The sequence below is a fragment of the Ochotona princeps genome, chromosome 11 (genome assembly GCF_030435755.1).
Source record: "Ochotona princeps isolate mOchPri1 chromosome 11, mOchPri1.hap1, whole genome shotgun sequence".
Lineage (NCBI taxonomy): Eukaryota > Metazoa > Chordata > Mammalia > Lagomorpha > Ochotonidae > Ochotona > Ochotona princeps.
Window position 1 is genome coordinate 36,050,298 of NC_080842.1, and position 19,909 is coordinate 36,070,206.

At 41.0% G+C, this 19,909-nt stretch overlaps 1 protein-coding gene and 1 non-coding gene across 4 annotated transcripts in view; both read right to left on the reverse strand.

The window, feature by feature from the left end:
- PALLD (palladin, cytoskeletal associated protein) overlaps positions 1 to 19,909 on the reverse strand; it is a 396,405-nt gene that overhangs the window by 373,581 nt on the left and 2,915 nt on the right. For all 3 annotated transcript variants that reach the window (XM_058670013.1, XM_058670012.1, XM_058670014.1), the window contains exon 2: positions 15,138 to 16,133. In XM_058670013.1, coding sequence (XP_058525996.1) covers positions 15,138 to 16,048 — 911 coding nt within the window. In that variant the 5' untranslated portion in view covers positions 16,049 to 16,133. The remainder of the gene's footprint in view (positions 1 to 15,137; positions 16,134 to 19,909) is intronic.
- Positions 19,109 to 19,215, reverse strand: LOC118760030 (U6 spliceosomal RNA). The gene has a single exon (XR_004996527.1). It is a non-coding gene; the product is annotated as a U6 spliceosomal RNA (small nuclear RNA).

A 19,909-nucleotide genomic window follows, 5' to 3' on the forward strand; every position in this document is an offset into this window, starting at 1 on the left:
CCCTTTATTAACTCAGTTTTCTCCTTATGAAATGTCACTGCACTGCATGGATACAGATGCATACCTTAGTGGCTAAGAGACTACATGTGACACCTATATCCCAAATCAGATTACCTGGGTTTAAGTCCTGGCTCTGCTTCTGATCTAGCTTCCTGCAAATGTAAGCCCTTGGGCAGAAGCAGGTGATGACCCAAGTAGTTAGGTTCCTGAAATTTTACTTTCATAATTCAATTCTAAATTTCATTATATCCTGTTTTTGCCATATTTTTCCATGGTTAAGTAGAAATTTTCAAAATTATTTTTTTCCCTTTCTCATGATGTACTTCAGATAATTCTTGGGTTGGTTCTTTTTGTTCATTCTTTGCTTTTATCAAAGTTCTTTTAGGTTGTTTGTGTTCCTATATTCCCTGCGATCCATGGTAGCTAGAATGTATTTATAAATGTAGACCTAGAATGGCTGTACATGTGATGTGCTGGGTTTCCTCTGTAGCAACAAAGATCTTATTTCCCTGTGACTCTCGTAACAGGAGTAAGGCTTACTATGGAAGCTTGTACTGTCAGAGACCAACCCCTGAATTGCCAGGGCAGGAAAAATTTCCTGCCAGGGACAGAGTGGCTTTTTGTGCAAACTGCCCTGATAAGACATCAATAAAGCTATCTTCATTAACCTAATGGCCAGGCACTTCTGAAACTATTTATTGAATCCACATTATATGCACTTAAAGTAAGGGAGAGGTGGGTTTTTTTGTTTCATTTTGTTTTGTTTTTTTGAGAGCTCTCACAATTTTGGGTTGAGTAATCCTTTCCTACAGCTGGCTTTCCAGATTCATTTGTAAGCTTTGTATCCTGGGTTTTTCAGGTCATTTCCACTGGACCTGACATAGGAGGTATGTGAGTGGCATTCCCCAGTGTCATGTCAATCAATCACTTACCCCTGGTGGCTTTTCAGCTTTTCCCACAGATTGTTTGTTATTCCTCATGTTTAAGATGAATTCCATCTACATCTGGGGCATTCTCTACAGAATTGAAGGCAACGTTTGGTCAACTGTGATTTGTTGAAACAAAGTGATCATAGGCTCTGGCCCTGATCATCTATTTCAGATTCGTGAGTGGCTTAAAAATTACATCTCCTCATCTTTAGGCAATCATCTTTGTTACTCTAAAGTAGGCTTACCGCCAACATTCTGTCAAATGGTAGAAAAAAAGGAAATAATTTAACCATATAGTCCTGAAATTAGATACACTCAAATGCATTATCAATAAATCTCACTATTCTAAGCAATCTTTAATGATATTTAAACATTAATATTTTCTAGCCCTTTTTTATTCTTGATTTAAAAGTATATGACCAAAGAGAGAAAAATTTAAACATCAGATTTGTAGTTTGCACAAAAATTTCTTCCAGGGAAGTAATTCTCTAATGGAAATCTTCGACGAGGCCCAAACTTCAGAGGAGGGGAACATTAGCCTGTCACAGAGACAGAAAAGAAGTTAAAGTGTCTGTCTTAATGCAGAAGAGAAAGGAGAATTGAGAAATATGGGAGAGATGGGAGAGAGGCAAGAACAAATGAAAGGAGGTTGACTGGGCAACTGTAGTGAAATGCCACAATAGCCTAATGCTAATTAATAGCTGTTAGACACATAAATGTTTCCCCTGCCCCCATAGTCTAGGTTTTTTCTTTTTCTTTAGGAGAAATACATAGTGAACTGATACTATTAATAGTCACCCTACTAGAGATGACTAGCTTAGCCTGAGAATTACCTCTAAGATCATCTACTCTCCTGGAACACTTAAATATTGGGGTCGTCCCCTAATCTGGTTTCATTCATGGCATCTTCCATGAAGTTTTCTCATACATATGAACAAAAACTTCTAAATGTGGAGCTCCAAAAGCAGTTGCAAGGTAACATGAGAGTCCACTCAATCCAGGACAGGAACAGGATGTGCAGAAAGAGTCTTGTAGCTAAGGATGGCTATGAAAGAACTCTCTGAACTTTCACAAACTATAAACTCAGAAAGGGTAGAAGACACATACATGTGTATCATGAGAGGCAAGAGCTTCTTGATGTTGCTTTTGAAATTTTATTTTCTGAAGGTATGGATCAAATCTTTGTACCCTCCAATATGGAACAGAGCTTTCCCTTAGAGAATGCTCTATAAATGTCCATTTCATGAAGAGCACATTCTAGATTCATGTCACAGACATGCAGCAACAATATGAGAACATAAAGGCAGAAACTACTTGGAAAGAATTTTTTAGTAAGAAAGTTTAAATTGATGATTAAAATACTTGCCATCCAGTCCCTGATATCCTACTGAACTATCTTTTTTGTTAGCAATTGCAGTGACCATTTTCTGCCACCTTGCTGGGTACATCAGCAGGAACCTGGGGTTAGAGGTGAAGCAGCTGAGACTTAAACTGGCACTTTGATAAGTCAAATGTTAGTAAGTCGCTCACAATTTCTCTGAAAGAATCCAAGGGTGCTGAGTCTTCCACATCCCCCTAAATTTTTGGTGCCCCCGCAAGACTCCTTTAGGCCATTCTTGTATTTTCAAACTTGCTTGTCCAGAACACAATTTTTTATGGCACACTTGATTCATATGCATTTCCCTCCATCATTTTCATCAAACCAGTCTCCTCTTCTCATTCAAACTATGACCCTATTGTCCCCAACCTATCATCCTAACCCTCACGGCATCCTTTAATCTCATTACAGTTTTCTCAGTTCAGAATGATAGATATGAAAAATGTCCACGTGTGTCCATGGGGTAAATAGTCTCCAAGTGGGTGAGTAAGTAGGAGACAATCCTACAGTTTTTGAAGCCACTAAGTTTTGGAATGGTTTACAGCATTGCTTCATAATAAATATACAGCTTCAAATGATAACTCCTCAATGGTTACAAATTCTGCCAAATAGCAGCCTTCTGGTGCTGGTAATCCCATGCACATTGCTAACCATGGGCATGTCTCTGGGTAATGACCTCTTTGGCTCTCACATTTCCTCCTACGTAAAATGCTGATATATTAATGACAGAGTCCATTTATTTTTTTAAAGAGAGATCTTCCATGTATCAGTTCACTCCTTTTACTTTTTTATTGGAAAGTCAGATATACAGAGAGGAGGAGAGATGGAGAGAAAACCTTCCACCCATTGATTCATTCCCCAAGTGGCCTCAATGGCTGGAGCTGAGCTGATCCGAAGCCAGGATCTAGGAGCCTTTTCCAGGTCTCCCACACAGGTGCAGGATCCCAAGGCCTTAGGCCATCCTTGACTGCTTTCCCAGGCCACAAGCAGGAAGCTAGATGGAGGTGGGGCCACCTGGATTAGAACTGACACCCATATAGGTACATGCAAGGCTAGGATTTTAGCTGCTAGGCTACCATGCCAGGCCCAACAGAGTCCACTCTATAAAGCTCTGGAGAGAACTGAATAACAATATGTGTATGTAATTCTTTGTAAAGTTGCCATGCACATGTAGTGCCCAATTAGTCATGATGTATCTCATTGAGACAGGGTGAATGGATGGGAAAATTCTACTGATGACACCAATAAGAATCAAACCAATAAGATCTGTCTACCAAATCATAGCCCTGGAGTTGAACTTTACTTAAAAAGCCCATGAGCAAGCAATGAGAAATAAAAGGGAGTATAATTTCCAAGCTAGGAACTCATTTGTGGGTAATCCAGATTTTACCTTATAATTATAGGGCAAAGCATTTCAGAGATTGATGATGTCACCATGTCTGGGTCATGTCAGAAGATAACAATCATCTTAGGAATGGACAATTAGAGGAGGGTATACCAGTTGTGGTCTCAGCTAGAGAGGTCCCACTAAATTTTGACAACACATGGAGGTTTTCACAAAAAGACTGGATTCAAATGTGTGCAAGCAAGCATAAGCACAATGGAAAACTCCAGGACTTTAGCACAGTTGTTAACAACTCTAAAGGGACCAAGGGCAGGTGCAGCTTCCTGAACACAGGGAGAGAGTATCATTTTGGTGAGAGAGCTTCATGCAATTAAGAGACCAAGGAAATCCCATAAGAAGGCAGAAGGCTAAGCCCCTTGAGTTCCCCACCTTCTTTTCCTTGGATCTGCTAAAACTCTCCAGGTCTTAGTCCAACCACATCTGAAGGGAATCTGCTATAGTCTGGAAAGATTGGCCTCTTACGGCAACAGAGTGGGGATACAGAAGAATGGAAAGAAGATCTGTACAGGTCCAGAGGCCTATGCAAGTTAAGTGGTCAGAGGCTCATGGGGCAAAAGCTGAAAGAAGCAGAATTATGGATTATCATAATTAAATTCTTGGGTTTATAAAGAAGTGCTCACACAATTCTATGGCATCCTGAACTAAAGAAGCAAATGCTAAATTTTATAATCCCTTTAGAGAAGTTTGGAGAGGGAGAGAAATGGCATTGTGGCATAGCAGGTAAAGCCACTATTTGCAATGCCACACCCATGTGGGCCTTCATTCATGACCTATTTGCTCCACTTCTGTTCCAGCTCCTGCTATTGTCCTAGGAAAGGTAGTGGAAGATGGCCAAGTGTTTGAGCACCTGCCTCTCACACGGGAGACTCAATGGAGCTTCTGCCTCCAAGCTTGAGCGTGGTTCAGCCCTGGGCATTGCTGCCATCTGGGAGTGAATCAGCAGATGGCCAATCCCTCCTTCTACGTCTCTCTCTCTCTCTGTAGACAGATATATCTAAAATAAAGAAAGGTATGGGAAGATATAAGTAACTCCGAAGAGGTATTGTCTTCATTCCCTCCCAATCTATCCTCAAAGTCTTAAGGAAACAATCTCACTGGCATTCCTCTAGCTAGGAATGACTCACACAGCTAGAAAGGCTCACTGCTCCCCTGAGTGGTTATCATGAGCAAGCAGCTGTTGGTCCACAAGTAGCCCGAGACAGATGCCACAACTGGCTGACAAAGTAGGAGAACCATGCAAAGTAATTTCTTTCCCCTACAGGTTTGATCTGGAAGCATTTGGGAGATGCATGCTCTGATAGTTGATGCCTTGCTCTTTTATTTCTCCTTGGAACAGGTCTCGTGCCAGCTGTTTCTAATCCCTCCCTTGGTTTCCTCCTAATCAACACACTTTGCAGCCTTCCTTTGCTTTTCTGTAATTTTTTAACCCCTGACTTCAACCTTACTTTCTGCTGTGATAATCTAAATTGATTGACTCTTTCAGGGTGACTAAGTATTCCCAAGCAGGAGAGGCTCTGAGCAAACATGCCAGGTGCCAAGAGCCTCAGGGAATTTCTACTACTCATCCCTCCATCACCCCATGAGCACTGAACATAGGTGATCGGTGCAGGTGTTCTTATGTTTGAACACTGACGGGAAAACTAAATCACTTTTCAGGAAACCCACCTGAGGGATTAGAAGCCGCCCCTCCTCCCTTCCCCCTGCCAAAGAAAGTGAAACAAAAGGAGAAAAAGAGCATGAAGTTTAAGGAGGGAACTAGGTCTGATTTGCAATGTGCATATGAGGGAGCTCATCTTTCAGTATGCATCACAGTTTTCTCTAATTCCATGAATGTGAAAAGAAAAAATCTAACATTTCAACCAGAGCAAAACATAATGAAAGACAGGTTTGGGCTGAGTTTGCTCTTTTCTCCGAGTTGTCAAATCTGAAAGCCAGAAAACCATGCAAAGGAGCAGCAACACATGCAGTACAGTGGAGCATTTGTGGAAGACCCCAGGGAGAGTGCATTCTGAATCGCAGGTAGCTGACAGCGGGGAGCACATGTGGTGAGAAACTCAGAGCTGGTAAGGACTTCTGGGGTGCATGGGAAGTGCTACTCTGCTCAGAGGAGGGCTGTCCCTTAGCCTTTCCGGAAGCCACACCTTCAAATCTTAAAGTGCTAAAGCCCTTTCCACAGCTCATGGCATAAAGAAAACTTAAGTTTTTAAGGTTTGCAGATGCAAAGGACTAGATAAGTATGAAAGTTTTCATTGGTATCCTAACTATTGCAGGTAGACATTAAATGTTATGTACTGGTAGTAAAGCTGCTTTGATTTGGAGTATGAGAAAAACACCTGGTTAATAGATTCATATCCTACCTGCATTGGCCTGTTAGAATTTGAGGAGGGGGAGGGGATTACAATCCAAGCATAACAGCTCTTGTACTGGAGTTACTCTACTGGTTGTTGCCCTGGTGAATATCTGTGCCTTAAACTAATTTTTTTCTCTGATTGTTAAGAATGGTGGCATCTTTAATTGGAGAGAGCACATTGGCATCTTCCACTAACGAAGAAACAAATGGGTCACTTAAAACACAAACTCCAATCCCCCCCAACTAAAATATGACTCCCAAATCAGGATCTGAGACAGAAACGAATTGGTCAAGATTGAGGAGCAGAGAGCATACAGCGGAGTAGCACATATTTTCAGGAAATGCAACTGACCCAAATGAAGTAAGAAGGCAATGATTTCCCAGAGAGCTCTTCTACCGGCACAACCAACACCTGTTCCCCATATTCAGCATGCCACATGGTCCCCTGGTGCCTTTCACCTGAGGCTAAGAATATCTGTCATTTTGAATTTCTCATTGAAATTCAAGGTGATAGCAACAATTTATCTGTCCGAAAGTTAATATGATTTCTTCATATTACTCAGTCTTGATGTCCTTTTCTCAATAGTTGACTGTTCAAAGCTAAAACTGTATATTCTGTAAAACACTGCCTTAGTATATGTTTTATAATGGCCTTTTGTAGAAAAGGTCTTGAAGAAATCAACACAACTAAAGTGTTGTTGGGGCCCTCTCCTCCTTTATTCCAGGCAGCAGTGGTTTGTCCTTGTACTTGGCATAGGGAATAATTCCATTTATCAGGATTCTGGCCAACATATGCCAACACATTCTTAATTAAGATGCTGGCAACAAAACACAGGAATTAAACAGTACCATGCAGAACTCCAAATCATATTTGTTATGTTTCAGTCAGGATCACTGCTCTGTCTTGGAAAGCCTTGGTTACAGGTCTTTGCTGGTGGAAGTTAAAGAACCATGACTTCACCAAGCTGCATCAGTAAAGGTCATTTCTACAAAGAGGATGCTGTCTCTCCCCCATGGCAATACAAGAAAGCTGGCTAGAAATAGGCACAGCACTAAGTTTTCCCTTGAGGACCACTGAAGAAAGGATCACTGCTCTTGTCTTTTCCAACTTTATGCTGTCTGGAACAATGGAATAAAGCCACTCACCAGCCTTTACTCTTAGAAAACTAAACAACTCTGTTAGCTGCATGTAAGCTATTAATGTTACTATATCTGCTAGTACTAGTAGGTGACTGACAAATTTCATCAGAGTTCAATAAAGAATTGTTTTAGCTTCTGACTTTGGAATGACAACCAAAGGTTTAAGAAGAGTGAAAGTGACATTTCATCACAAGTTTCTTGTAACCGAGTGTTTTATGTAGTTCTGTGTAATGACATATGATGCTGCGTAAATGCTACTCTAAGCTCCTGGTATTAACTCTCAAGGTCTCCTTCTTGGGAGTTAACACAGCCCCTTGAGAGGAATGGCTAGATCTAGCTAATCCTTCGCCTTGAATGAATCTTTTCATTTGTGAACAATACCCTTGCACTATTATCCTCCTAGAAAGTGGTTAGTTTACACTAGTCCTTTTACCATAAATACAGAAAGCATAATCTTCTCATTGTGGTGGTTTAAAGCCCAAAACTGAAACACAAATATTTCCACCTGGTTTTCCTAGACTTCATCAACTGTGTATCTAAAACCCTTCCTAGACACAAGCATGGTCCCAACAGTCTCTGCTGGTGCAGTTGGTCTATAACACATCCTAGGATGGTAAAAAAAAAAAAAAAAAGAAAAGAAAATCAAAAATCTTTCTGACTTTTAAAGGAAAAACCTTTTTTTCTTTTTTCTTTTTTTTTTCTTTTAAAATGTGAATTCCTGTCCCTTTTTTCCTTTCTTCCCTTTTTCCTTTCTGTCCTCCTCCTCTTCTTCCTTCTTCTAGATTCTCCATCATCACTTGGAAATCCTTTTCTCTTCATTTAAAAAAAAAGCGTCCACCAGAAATACTTCTTCAGTCCCAGTAGCCGAGGTTAAAGGCTAGAAAAGAAGTCCTTATTCCTTGAGTACTTTCACTTAATTTTTCTGGCCCATAGTGTGGATTATGTGTTCAGGGACTGGAATCACCATCCACTGCTATGTGGAATCAGATTTCACTGCTGGAAAATTTCACCAAGGGAACAAATGTAGATTCCATTGAAATTATTAAATTTTTCTGCCAGGAAGGAGTTTCTCTATCAGTGCTCAGGTGACTGGCAATTTATTCCTACCCCAACAGCTACTAAATGTGATACTACTTCTTAAAGAAATTAAACAGGATAAAAACCATTTCTATGGATATATGCCATTTTACATGCCATTGACAGATCAGTTTTGTATCTTGGTCAGCACAGTAAGCAATATCAAGTTACAAATTCCAAATTATATTTGCTACAGTTGTATTTGTAAAGTAGCTCCTGTCAAAAGAATGTGATTTCTAAGTGGAGTTCTTGAATTGCTGTAATTATGCCTAAACAGATGCAGTGATCCATGAAAAGGCACTGCCCCAAGGCAAAAGAAGAAATATGTCAAGAAGTACTTAAAGCATGGCTACAAAAAAAAGATTTGTGAAACTAAATAGATTGGACTGTGAAAAATAGCCAAAAATTTAGAGTTAAAATTTTCAAAGTAACCATTTCACACTAGCTTGCATACTAGCTAAGTAAACTTCCAAAAAGCACATTTTGAAAGCTTTGCGGCATGGTATAATACTTAGTAGAAAAAATATATATATTTATAAAATCAAAGCTAATTTATCTAGCTGGGGAAAAGCCTGCATTTGTTTCTTAAATTATTTTTGGAGTTTTCTTCCTGCTGAAATTATTGGAATACAAAAACAGGGTGTGGCTCAAGCAATGGAGAACCACTTTCAATTGACTTTAGCAAATATTTAACAAGAGCACATGAAGCAAGCAAGGAAACTGCTGAACAGTTTAAAATGCAACAAAGAAACAATAGTCAAAGGGATGTGATTTTTAGAAGGCTTTCCAAGTTGACAGTAATCCACAATATGCCTGACCTTCACAGCCCTGGAGTTTAGAAAGAGAGAATGAGGTGGTAATTAGTATGAAGGAGGGGTAGAGATGGAAAGAAATCCCTTTTCCTTGGCTATGGTCCCATCTCCTACAGCAGTAAATGAACAGAAAGCCAAGGGAGGGAAAAGTTTCTGGAAAATGACAATAGTCTGAAAGCAGGGAAAAGCATCCTACCACCCCATAGCAGCAGTGGGGATGATTCTGATTTTGAGAAGGTAATCAGAAAGAAAATTACAGCACAAAGATTTTTTTTAAAGGGCAAAACAGATTCACAGATTTGAGAGAAGGCAGAATATAGGTAGTTTATCTCAAGAGAATGGCAGTTAATAAAAGTGGGGCCGACTTTGTGGCATAGCTGGTAATTTTATACGGCCACTGGCTCAAATCCTAGGTGCCCCACTTCCGATGCAGCACCCTGCTAATGGCCAATAAAAGTGGTGGAAGATGGTTCAAGTTCTTGGGTGCCTGCACCTACATGGGAAGACCAAATGAAGCTCCTGGCTCTGGCCTGGCCCAGCTCAGGCCATTGTGGCCATTTGGGGGAGTGAACAAACAGATGGAAAGTTCTCTCTAGCTCTTTCTAACTCTCTCTCTCTCTCTCTCTCTCTCTCTCTCTCTGCAACTTTGCCTTGGAAATAAGAATAAATGTTGGAAAAAATAGTTTTTAAAATACATAACTTTCTAGATAATATATGAATGCTTATAGTTAGTTTCAAACTATATATAAATATTTATACTTAATTTCAAACTCTTTCCTTGCATTAAATGACCTAACACTCACAATTACCCTAGAAGTAGGTACTTACATTTTTTTCATCACACCAGCCAGGAAACTGAGGCACAGCTGATATACATAATTTGCCAAAGTGACCTGACTGATGTGACAGAGCCAAGATTGATGCTCTTGCTCCAGACACACAGACAAACACAAACTTTGCCAACTCCTATTCCACAAGCAAATCTTTCATTCTAAGGAGAGTAGTGGTGAATACATTCATGCCTTAGGTACACTTGGCTTGGTATTTATTTATGGGTTTTCTTGTAAATTCCAGAAACATGGCCATTGAGATGTAAACTGATGTCAGTAATTCAGCTACTGCTTCCTGGCTAGATACAAAAACAAAATATTTAGGGTTTTATGGTTTTCTGAAACAATGTTCTCATGAACACTCTTATCATATATTTCTGCACCCATGAGTGTAAGTTTTTCTTTCAGGCTTAAACTTAGGAGAAGGATTCATTCACATAATTATTTTACAGTATTTATTGAGCACTTATTAAATGTCAGAACTATTGGAGGCCCTGGAGACACCAGAATGAGAAACCCAGGTGAAGTTCTAACACTTGTGGATTTATAGTCTAGCAACAAGATACAGTGTGCTAAAAACTAAACAAAATATGCAGGTTATTACACAAATTCTATGAAGAAAAACGAAGCGAGAGTGTGGAATGGGAAAGACTTGTTCTTTTTCATAGGATAGTGTTGGCAAGCCATACTCTAAAGGTGACATTTAAGGTAAGATATAAAAGAGATGGAAGATCCAACTCTTTGTGCATTTAGGTGAACACTGAAGTAGAAAGACTTGGGAGGCACGCATGACTCAGACAGGAACACACCTGGCATGGGGAGGATGCAACCAGGATGGGGAGAGGAGGAGAACACAGCACGAGAGAACAAGACCTTATGAGTGCTAGTACGATCTGGGGATTTAACTCCGAGCATGAAAAGGCATTCGGGTGAGCACCATGGAGACTCTGATGAGCAACAGTGGGGGGCAATACACCAATCAGAGAGTGATGTGAATACCCGAGAGAAAGTTGATGGTGGTTTGGGCTGGAAACTGGTTAGTGGAAGTGCTGCTTTTACCATATATATATGGTAAAATTCACACACACACACACGTGTGTGTGTGAAAGAGAGAGACAGAGAGAGATTGATGGATTCAAACATTCAAATCCTTCTGGCTAGGATACTCTGGCCATATCTTCCCAAAGCAGTCAACAGACAGTATATACCACACACTGCTAGGAAAATGAAATCAAAGGTTTGTTTTTCTTAAATTGTCTTGAAAACAGAAATTTCTACAGGCAGACTTATACAGATTTTATGTTGTTCATACTGATGTCTTTGCTTTTGACGATGATCAGAGTCTTGTTAACCCATCAGAGGCATTTGAGGTACTGGATTTTTATTATAAAAATAATTTAATTGCCTTTAATTACATGCACTAAATAAAAATTTATGGGGCTGACAAATTTATGATCTAATCGGCATCTTATTACTAATGAGTAATTACATCGAGGACAACGAAGCACATGCTTGGACTGTTACTGGAATGTACTTTTACGGCAGTAAGTGGGTGTTTCAAAGGCATCTCGTCCTTGGGCACATGTGTATGTTTACCTTATGCACATGAGCGTGAGGATATACGTGTCTGGAACCACTCTGCCTAAGCTGGGAGTGCTTTGCTATGTAGTTATTTGATGGAAATTCCCTAATCACTCCTTTTACATTTTTTGGTTGTGTGCTGATGGACAATTATTATCAGCATGCTGCAATAAAAGGAAAGAATAACCATAGAGAGACATGGCTTTATATTTTCAGAGACATGCTAACTGGCATATTGTTTCCTTAGAGGGCATTTGGAATATAGATTTTTCAAGGAGGAAATTCCTTTTTCTTCAATCTGGAGCTAATTGATAACCTAGGTACTACTACTAAAGTCATGGTCACACTGGCTAAAATGCCCCCAATAGCTACTGCATAAAGAATAAGCAATCAGAAAGCCTGAGGCACACCCTGGAACTAGGACTAAGTATTTTTATGTTGCTACGCACATCATTCAAGTTTTCTATTTCAATATCCTCGTATTTGTAAGGTTTAACACAAATAGTGGCCACACCTATTTTTAAGCATAGGGAAAAAAATAATAAAATCTGTTTCTCATAGTGTCAGAAGTCATTTTGAATTAGAATTCTCACAAAGTTTTTAGTAGTTCACAGAAGCTGAGAGGCCAGGGAAGGGGAATGATTTCAGGGGCCGTAACCTGTTTACCCAGTTCTGAAGCAGCGATAGTATGGTGGGAAGACAGAGCAACAGGGCATGACCAGAGACACACATGAATCCCAACCCAACTGGGTTTAATGTGGCAACTCATAGTACTGACAAACACTTCATACATTTATTTGAATACTACCTAAGTTGTACATAATTTCAATTAATTTGCACAAAGTTTTTTCCACATCAGTCTCTAGGGGACGTCACTGGGCAATGGTGTTTCTTTGTCTCTCTGAAGCAGTGATTTCACCTTTCACTTGCTTCAGCTCTTGAACAATGGAATTTTCTCCTTGAGTCCCAGTCCCTGATCTAGATGCCAACACCTGCTCCCATCTCTTCCTATGGCCCATTGCTGTTAAGTGGGCCTGGAGCATTCTACTGGCCAACCACTAAGTTTCATTGCTTCCCAGAGCAGTTGTCACCCAACACTGAAGGTCTCCGCATTTTCTAAGCAGCTACTGGGCCTGTGCTTTTTGCTTGCTTCAGGGTTCTTTGTCACCCACCTTGCTCTACACAAGCTTATTGGCTGCTTCTAGGGCCTTAGGAGCTAGCCCACCAATCAATATGTCAGCCTGCTCTCTGAGACAGGCTCTGAAATGCCCTGTGCAGAAACTCTTCATTTAAAGTTTTCTTTCTTGTGCAAAATTTCCTTCCAAAAAGATTTTCTCCTAAAATTGTCCCCATTCCTCATGTGATCAAGAGATCTCAGTGCTCTCAGGCATTTGGTTCACTTCCAGAAACACAAAGAAGACTGAGATCTTGAGAACAGAAATGTCCAAAATCCAAGGCACATCTATATTCATTCTCAACAAAAACAATGACAGCAACAACCACAATAACCCTTCAGAGTATAAAATACAACTAACTTTAAACAATCATTGCACACGATTCTAGAACACGTACAACGTACACTGGCTAGTCAATCCTAGTCATGGACTACAGTAGACCAGATGATGACAAGAGAACATAAGCCAGTCAGTAACACTGTGCTTGCTAACCAAATTAATGCCCTCACACTCAAAAAAAAAAAAAAAAGGCAGAATTTGATAGCCCCTCGCATTAGTCAATGTGTATAGGTACTTATATTAATGTGAACACAGTAATCAAAGACTGCTTCTCTGAATTAGTCCTTTGGTGCCAATTGGATAACATCATGTTTGAACGGCCATAGTATAGTTGCTATGCTAAATCAGAGAGAGGGACTATTTTTGCAGTAAAGATAGATAAAATCATACACAGTTGGAAAGTATTTGTACAAGATTGGTAGACTTTGAAAAACTAGCTAGAATCTGAAAGAAATCTCAATTTCATTTTATCAGAGGCAGAATGAGGCAAGTAAGTTCTTTATGAACAACATCAATGTGGAATTCAGAATGTTTAAATAAATGAACACATTAGCAAGGTTTTTGCTGCCCCCTGCTGTCAGTGTCTAAAAGAAACAGAAGATGGTAAAATCACTGTAAAATTGATTTAAGGAGCTTTAGTTGAATGAATTGAGGAAAATCTGCCTGCCTCTAATTTACACCACCCCTCAGCCAATCATTCTAATGCATGTGTCACGTTGGTGAGCCGTGTTTGGTCAAATGAAACCAACACTAGCAAATAGTATACTAGACACTGGATGGGAGGAGAAGCTGGCAATTGGTGAGATGTGATTTTTTAAAAAGGATCACTGAATGTTTGTTTAATGAGGTCCATCATGTTTCCAAATTAAATAACTTTGAATTGATTTTTCATATGTGCATAATTTAGGTAAAAGTATCCATTTACAAAGGCAACAATTCCGATCATCAGAACAAAATAATAACAAAGAAACCTCAAAAAAAAAATAAAGGCAACATTTTCAAAATCAGGGAAGGACGGTTTTTTTTTTGTATCATAATCCTAACTTAAAATGTTACATTCATTTTGGCACATGAAATTAAGAAATGAGAAAGAATACAGTTTAAATAGAACGTGAGTGGAACAGTTGCTGGGTGACTATTCTTTTTCACACAGTATTCTATTTGGCCACCATAAAACTATTTGAAAATTATTTGAAACTATTGGAAAATTATTTGAGTGCCTATTCCACAGGCAACGACAGTCATGGAAGAGGAAAGTAGCTTGACTCTGGAGATCCTTTTGGAGTCGTAACAGGAAGTCCTGCAGTGTGACTCCAGGGTCCCTCCTCAAATGCTTTGCACAGGAGAAGGCATAAACTCCAGAACTGAGGAGGAAGGCTCTATGGAAACGTTAAAGGACACTCAAGGCATGCTCACTTCACAGCCGCTCTTTGCCCAGCACTTACTCTGGGGGTCTGAGTCCAGGCATGAGTCACCGGCCTATGGCAGCGCCACCTGGAGGTAGCCGTCGTGTTATACAAGTTCTGCCCACCTTGGCTGCACTACTGTGGAGGCAAATGTGTGTGGCTTTGCTGACTTTCACTGAATATGGGCCACTTTGGCTCACATTACTCATCAAATTCTCTGTTTGGGGGACTAACTTTATGCTTGGCCTCAGCACACCTGTGCCTTTCCTCTCACCTTCCAGCCAGATTCCCATTATAGCCACAATTTCGCTATCTTCAGCCACTACACACACACACACACACACACACACACACACACACACACACACACACACACTTTCCCTGATACTTTGAATAAACCAGTTTTCTACTTCTCTGGCCTCTATCAATTCCAGAGTCCTGGATAACACCCACTTGTGCTTCCCTTTGCCTGAGCCAATCCTTCCTTTTCCCTCCCAGTACAGCCCCACAGGTCCTGCCAACACAAACATCTTACCAGGCACATGCAGCAGGTTCACAGTGGTTTTTTGTTTGTTTTGTTTTGTTTTTGTTTGTTTGGCAATTCTGGGAAGCTTCTTCCTTTCAGATAGTCAGTAAAACCTTACTTCAGTTTGCAGAGAACTAACTTTTCTCTCCCATGTCAAATACACCATTTGGCATTCACAAGAATTCTTACCTGACATGCGGCATTGGATTTCCAGTGACTCTACACACCAAATAAACGCGACTTCCCTCTGCTACTTCTTGGCTCCTGAGCTTCTGCGTGAACCGGGGTGCAGACAGAAGATAGGATGCAGCGGAGGGTAGAGGGCGTGGGATGCTGGCACAAGGTGCAGCTGCGTCCTGGTGCACCTTGTAGACAGGCCTGGCCTCAGGCTCCTTGACCTCTGCTTCCAGGCCCTGGTGATCGCCAGTGGGGCTCTGGCTGGCCGACGCACTCATCAAGGCTGTCGGCTGGTTCTTAGGAGAGAGGTAACCACTGTCAGGCGAGGAGGACTCCCCATTGGGGCTTCTGGTCCTTGGCTTTGAGGCCTCCCTGAAGATGGAGGTGAGCTCCTCGATCAAATTGGCTGCCTTGTCACTCAGCTGGCCCTGAGGACCAGCCTTCCCGGCACGGGTGGGCTTGGACTTCAAGCCACAGCCGGTTGCTTTTCCACTACGCTTCTCAGCCTTGCGCAGGCTCCGGATGTAGCTGGGGCTAGCCAGCAGTGGCGACATGGCTGGTTTCCTCCTGGGAGCAGGTGAAGCGGTACTGTTAGCCTGCCCTGCCGGAGGCTGCGCAGGTGCCAGCCTGGGATCCTGTGGACTGACCGGAGAGCTCCGCGTCACCAGCTGGGCTTCTGGATGGGAGCGGTTTGCACAGGGGCTTCCACAGGAAGGGTTGAAAATCTGTGAGATCTCCTTCTCCGAGTCGCAGTCCTCGGTTTCGGAGTCGGCTATGGCCCTCCGAGCCAGGTCAAGACTCTTGTTTATCTCTTCCTGACTGAGGAAAGCAGACAGCACTGGGAAGAAATCAGTGTGCTTGCCTTCTTCCTGCATGTCTGACAGGGAATCGTAGAAGGAGTCGTGGGAGGAAGTTTCAGACATGGCTGAGACGTCTTCATGTACTGCTGTCCACCTGCAGCAGGAAGGCCAGGAGCGCCAGCAACCTGTCGATGGCGGCTTCGGTGTCCTGAAACAACGTTACAGAATTAGCATGAGGCGTCAGGAGTTCTCAGTTCTCTCTTGTAAATTACACTGCTCATATACAAATGGAGAGACCCATGGGAAGGGACCAAGGGGAGCTTTCTCTATCCCATCAGGTGGACCTAGCTACAGGTATATACATGCCAGCTGTTGTTAAGTTTATTTCCTATGTGCCTGTAAATGAATATCAAGTATAGCCCCAACTAGTGTTGGAGAACTCAGTGAGCTGGTATCTGGTGGCAGCATTGTTGTTGGCTCACTAGGGGCTCAGGACCTTCTCAGAGCCTCTTTCTTGTCCATAACACACTTCACCAGAGCTCTGACTTCACTAGTCTAGAGATGTAATAAGCATGAGTGCTCAGCTGATGCTAAACCAGAAGATACATGTCACTATTTTGATTTCCACTTTTGTTTTTCAGTGGAACATTTGAAGCTCTACTGCCTCATCCTTTCTTGTGTCCAGTTGTGTTTTGTGTTCCATCATATGGATTCCCTCAGTAGTCTGTTACATAGTAATCATCTCTTAGGAAATGCTGCAAGCGCATTTGTGCACTATACTAGGAATGGTCCAACTTTCATTTTCCATAAAAGCCTGAAGAGTTAATATTTGTGACTTGGGGGGGTGTTGTACAGTCTTCAGTGTGATTACCAACATTTCCAAGGAATCCTCAAACCTGCCACAGGCAATACATATGTGAACAAGCATGAGTGTGTGTGTCAAGCTTTAATTAGAGGGAATTGCAGCACAGTAGGTAAAGGGACACCTGTATTCCAAAGCAGAGAACAGATTAGAATTCTTGCTGCTCCTCTTCCAGTCCAGCTCTCCACTCACGCACCTGGGAAGCACAGATGAGCCCGCAGTACCACATGACTGACTGGGAGCTCCTGGCTCCTGGCTTTGGCCTGGCCCAGCCCCGACTCTTATGGTGCTTTGTGAAATGAACCAGCAAATAAATGATGTCTCTTTCTCTCTCTTAGTCTCACTTAGAAATAAATTAATTTTAAAAACTGTACACAACTGAATTCTACATAATATTCATGAGTTAAAGTGAATATTCCTCTTTTTCAACAACAATGTATAAATTTTTAAAAATTAAAAAGAAAAACCCTTAGTTTGCCGGCAGTAGAATTGTTTTAACTCAGAGCCAAAAGTTTGGTGTCTTGATCCTGATGATATTGCCTTTATGTTGAAGGAGTTACAATCATACGCAGCGACAAGCTGAGCGACATTGAGCAGACATTAAACTAATAATGGGAAATGTTGATAGGACTTTACAGGAAAGTGAAAAGGACTTAGAAGCTATGAATGTCTAATCTAACCTTGAAGGGACTGTGAGAGAACTACACGACTTGCATAGAGTGTCTATATCAAAATGTCATCAGATTAAATAGCAGTTATTTCATTACCTGCAAGATAAATTGGAATGAGTTTAAATTCCACAATAATCTTGAGCTGAATATTGTGACCACCTTACTCTGCGTTTGCTGTTCTTTTCTGTATGTTGCTCACAGATTCACAAAAGACCTAGAGATTCTCAAAATTGAGTCCAGAAAGCAATAAAGGAAGCTTCCTGGGCATGGTAAGGCTCAACTTAATAAGTTCTGTCAAGAGTAAACCTGGTGGGACATTCTCTAGAAACTGTGTGTTGTGAGGACTGAACTGGACTGCTTCGTCAAAAGTACTGTCCCATCCAGGGAATTCTCTGTTTTCAAAGAGTGTTATGGAAGAGTTTAGGTGAGTTCCAGCAGCCCTCCTCAAGCACTACCACGTCATGGGCTACGGAGATTCGCAGAATCTATTAACTTCACAGAACATCATCAATCAGAGGTCCTAAAGCTTAGTGTTAACCTACCATATCTTTTCTAGTTAAATGTTGTTCTTTTTAGAAAGACTATTTTCTTGCATTTAAATTGCAAATTTTGGATAAGAGACAGTGAGACCTCTCTAACCTTTGGTGACTTAACAAGGATATTAGCAAGCTCACTGTTCAACTTCTAGTTACAAAAAGCTAATTTTTTTCCAAAGGACTTTTTTTAGGTTGTTTTCTGTTTATTACTCAGTCAACATCTATACACTGCCCACCTACTATGTGCTAAGTTCATCTTTTTATAGCCTGGGACCCTTAAGTGAAAATATGGCAGTTTCTCTGCCCTAAGGAGCTAACAGTCTAACAGAAACGACAAAAGTAGTAAATTCAGAAAAACTTGCAGGTTCTGAATTTCTTGTGTTTGGTCTGATCTTAAGTGTTGTCAATTTATTTGGGGCTATTCTGTGACTTCTGTACACAGCCTCAAGTTTTTGTTGAGAGTTGATAGGATACAAATAAAACACAGGACTATGAAACAGCAGGCACATCTCCATGGGACCACTGGTGTCTGCAAAGTTCAGCTTCATAGGAAGGCACAGCCCTGTGCACAGGGCGGGGGCCAGAGCAGCAAGGGGACCAGCTCAGCTTCATGGCGCCTTAGGTTTCCTCAAACAGTGCTTCTCCAGTGCTCCAAGGGACATTCTCCTCAGTGAATTCTAAAATTTATGTGTGAGAGCCAAATGCTCCATCTTAAGCAAGTGTTTGGTGAAGCAGGTTTTGGGAAACAGCAGATACCATGGGCTCGCATCCACCTGATACTTGAAGGTCATCTGGCACTGTGATTTTGTGGCTCACAACTTTTCCCTAAGTTAATATCATTCTATTAATACAAGTTAATATCAGCATTCTAATAGAACATGCAAGTAAATTTTATATTTGGTCTGTATTTCACATAATCTCATGTAAGTTATTTTATTATCTTGAATTATCTTTGCACTTGTATCCTTGTATTTGGGAAAATATTTATTTTGGAGCTCCTGGATATATCATATAAATATTAATGTAAATGGTTCATATATGTATATGAATGTACCAATGATAAAGAGATTTTACAAAGTCCAAATCATCTTTGCTGTGAAAGTTTCTGACTTTTGGGAGCAGATATTTCTTCATGAATTTGCATGTCATCTTTGTGCAGGGGCCATGCTAATCTTCTCTGTATTGTTCCAATTTTAGTATATGTGCTGCCAAAGTGAGCACCATTTTTCTATTTCTTTATTTCAATCATCCAAGACCACCCCCCAAAAAATTTCAATTACTTGGCCAGATTTGAATCCTTAGGAAACATCAGATCCAAGGTTGAAATCTAAATTTAGGGCCTAGCATGATAGCCTAGTGGCTAAATCTTCGCCTTGCAACCACCAGGATCCCATATGGGGGCCGGTTGTATCCCAGCTGCTCCACTTTCCATCCAGCTCTCTGCTGTGGCCTGGGAAGGCAGTCAAGAACAGTCTAAGCTCTAAGCCCTTGGGACCCTATACCCATGTGGGAGACCCAGAGGGAGTTCCTGGCTTCTGGCTTTGGATTGGCTCAGCTGTGCACTTGGGGAATGATCCAGCGAATGAAAAATCTTTGTCTCTTCTTTCCCTGTAAATCTGCCTTTCCAATGTAAATAAATAAATATTTTTTAAAATGGAAGGAAGGAAGGAAGGAAGGAAAAGAAAGGAATGGAGAGGAAAGGAAAGGAAAGGAAAGGAAAGGAAAGGAAAGGAAAGAAAGAAAAGGGAAGAGAAGGAAAAAAAAGAAAGGAAGATACATTTCACTGTAACATTTTCTTTTCCCATTGGAAGTATTATGGCTAATTACTCGATGAGTTTAGGTAAAGCAAGAACTTTCACAAACTGTCTTGTACTTTTAGATACATAAAGCTGGTTACCACTTTGAGAGAGAACTA